Here is a 2,163-nt window from a genome sequence, read left to right on the forward strand (position 1 = left end):
GTTGGGGGTTGTAAGGGCTGGATGGGGTGGGCAGGGCTGGGCAGGTTGAAGGGTGTGTACAGAATAGCTGAGTGGGCGTTGCAGTTGTGCGGCCTGTCCCGAGCCAAAGCCGGGGGGACGGCCGACGGGGATGCGTGCCGCCGGAGCCCACGGCCTGCCCTGCAAACACCGCCCACACACGCCCCACGCGAGCCCCGTCACACGCACACCCAACCAACATGACATGCATGCGCCCCACCCCCCCCCCCCGGCTCGCGCGTGACCCATACGATCAGCTGACCGCCGTGAAGCTGAAGGTGGCTGCCAGCAGGGGCGCGCGCGTCTACATCAACGGCGTGCTGCAGCAAGACTTCCTGGCCGCCGACGGCAGCTTCTCCTACTGGACCAACACCACAGACCTGAAGCCCGGGACGCTGGTGGCGGGGCAGAACATCATCGCTGTCCAGGCAAGCCCGCGCCGCGCCGGCCCCCGGGGCGCGTGCGGTGCTGCGGCGCCCGCAGTCTTATACCAAATGCTGCGGATCGCCGGGGCTGCGGCCGAAGCTTCCGCCCCTGCACCCTCTGCGTACCCCTGCCGCAGGTGTCCAACACCCAGGGGTCTTCCAGCGCGGGCTTTGACTTGGACCTGATCTACTCTGCGACGGCGCCGTTCGCGGCCAACAAAGTGGTGCGCGGCAAGCTGGGCCCGAAGGGACACCGCGGGCCGTGCCTCGCCGAGCCCGCCCAAAGTCCAATGAGCCCTAGGCCGCGCGCGCCGCTCTGTGCATTCGACTCAGAAGCGCACCTGCTCACCCAGCCTCTGCTTTTGCACCTCAACCAAACCTTGAGAGTCCCCTGCGCCCCAACTCCCAACTCCAAGTCGATGCCCCCTCCTCTGGCCGTGCGCCGCCGAGCTTTCCCGATGCACACATGCATGCAGCCCTTTGCCTCCCACGCCCCGCCCGCCTCCCACGCCCTGCCTTGCCCGATTATTAAATGCTGCCTCTCCCCACTGCACCCATGCAGGGCTGCAAGACATACTCCCTGTTCTCTCACCTGGAGGCCGTGCCCCCCGCGGCCAAGCGCGCCAGCAAGCCAACCTGGAAATACTTTGGCGGCGGCAAGGCCAGCCCCAAGGGCCCCTGGACCAAGGACACATTTGATGACTCAACGTGGTCCCAGGGCCAGCCGCCGCTGGGCTTCGGGGCCGCGGTCGGGTTCAACTACACGACGGCGATCGCTGACAACTCGGCCGCGGCGACGAAGGGGCGGCTGTCGTACTACTTTAGGTACAAGCTCTGCCTGAGCGCGGACGTCTTGGCCAAGGTGCGCCGCTCGATTGTCGGCCGGCAGCAACCGCGACAGCGACCGAGCAGCGTGGCCATTTGCTCGCACGGGCTGGCGTTGCGCCTCTTATGGAGGCAGCATCCTGATCTCCTCGGATCCACCAACGTCACCGGACGGGCGCCACGTCACCGCAGGCCCCTCAGCTCAGCTCACCCTGTGTCGTTGCTCTGTCCGAAACCACCCCTGGGTCCCAAACGAACCGCGCTTCTCCTCCCCAAATCTGCAGATCGGCACGCCCCTACTGAATGTGCTGTCGAACGACGGGGCCAAGGTGTTCATCAACAAGGCCACAGTGTCCAACGACATCTCAGGGGACCACGTCGCAAAGTGAGCGGCGCGCCGGCGCACCCTTGCAGCCTTTACCTGACACAGAGCCTGTGTCTGTCTGTCCCGGCGCGGCGCTCCGCGGCACAGCAACACACTGCGCAACGCGCGGTGCCGGCCCCGCTTCGTACGGCGTCCCGCCGCCCCCCACGCTTGCTGCTGGCACTCATTTGGGTTTCTGTTGAGGGTGGCTTGAGCTGTCAATTTGCCAAACCCGCTTGGAAGGGATGATCTCACCACTCCTCACAAAACAGTACCTCCTGGCCTCTCTCTCTCTCTCTCTCTCTCTCTCTCTCTCTCTCTCTCTGGCAGGTACTGGAACACCAATAAGCTGCTCACAAAGAAGAAGCTGCTGGTTGCAGGGACAAATACGATCGCCGTGCAGGTGCGTAGTGCGTGTGTATGTGTGCGTGCATGCATGCGTGCGTGCGGGTGTGTGCCTTGTGTGTGTGTGTGTGTGTGTGTGTGTGTGTGTGTGTGTGTGTGTGTGTGTGTGTGTGTGTGTGTGTGTGT

At 64.7% G+C, this 2,163-nt stretch overlaps 1 protein-coding gene across 1 annotated transcript in view; it reads left to right on the forward strand.

The window, feature by feature from the left end:
* Positions 1-218: 218 nt before the first annotated feature.
* The window catches only part of MNEG_7046 (hypothetical protein), a gene marked incomplete at both ends in the record, with an annotated part of 3,432 nt that continues 1,487 nt past the window's right edge, over positions 219-2,163 (forward strand). The window contains 5 exons of the mRNA XM_014044477.1: positions 219-416; positions 581-667; positions 1,006-1,305; positions 1,553-1,653; positions 1,963-2,035. Coding sequence (XP_013899931.1) covers positions 219-416; positions 581-667; positions 1,006-1,305; positions 1,553-1,653; positions 1,963-2,035 — 759 coding nt within the window. The remainder of the gene's footprint in view (positions 417-580; positions 668-1,005; positions 1,306-1,552; positions 1,654-1,962; positions 2,036-2,163) is intronic.

The sequence above is a fragment of the Monoraphidium neglectum genome (genome assembly GCF_000611645.1).
Source record: "Monoraphidium neglectum strain SAG 48.87 unplaced genomic scaffold scaffold01212, whole genome shotgun sequence".
Classification (NCBI taxonomy): domain Eukaryota; kingdom Viridiplantae; phylum Chlorophyta; class Chlorophyceae; order Sphaeropleales; family Selenastraceae; genus Monoraphidium; species Monoraphidium neglectum.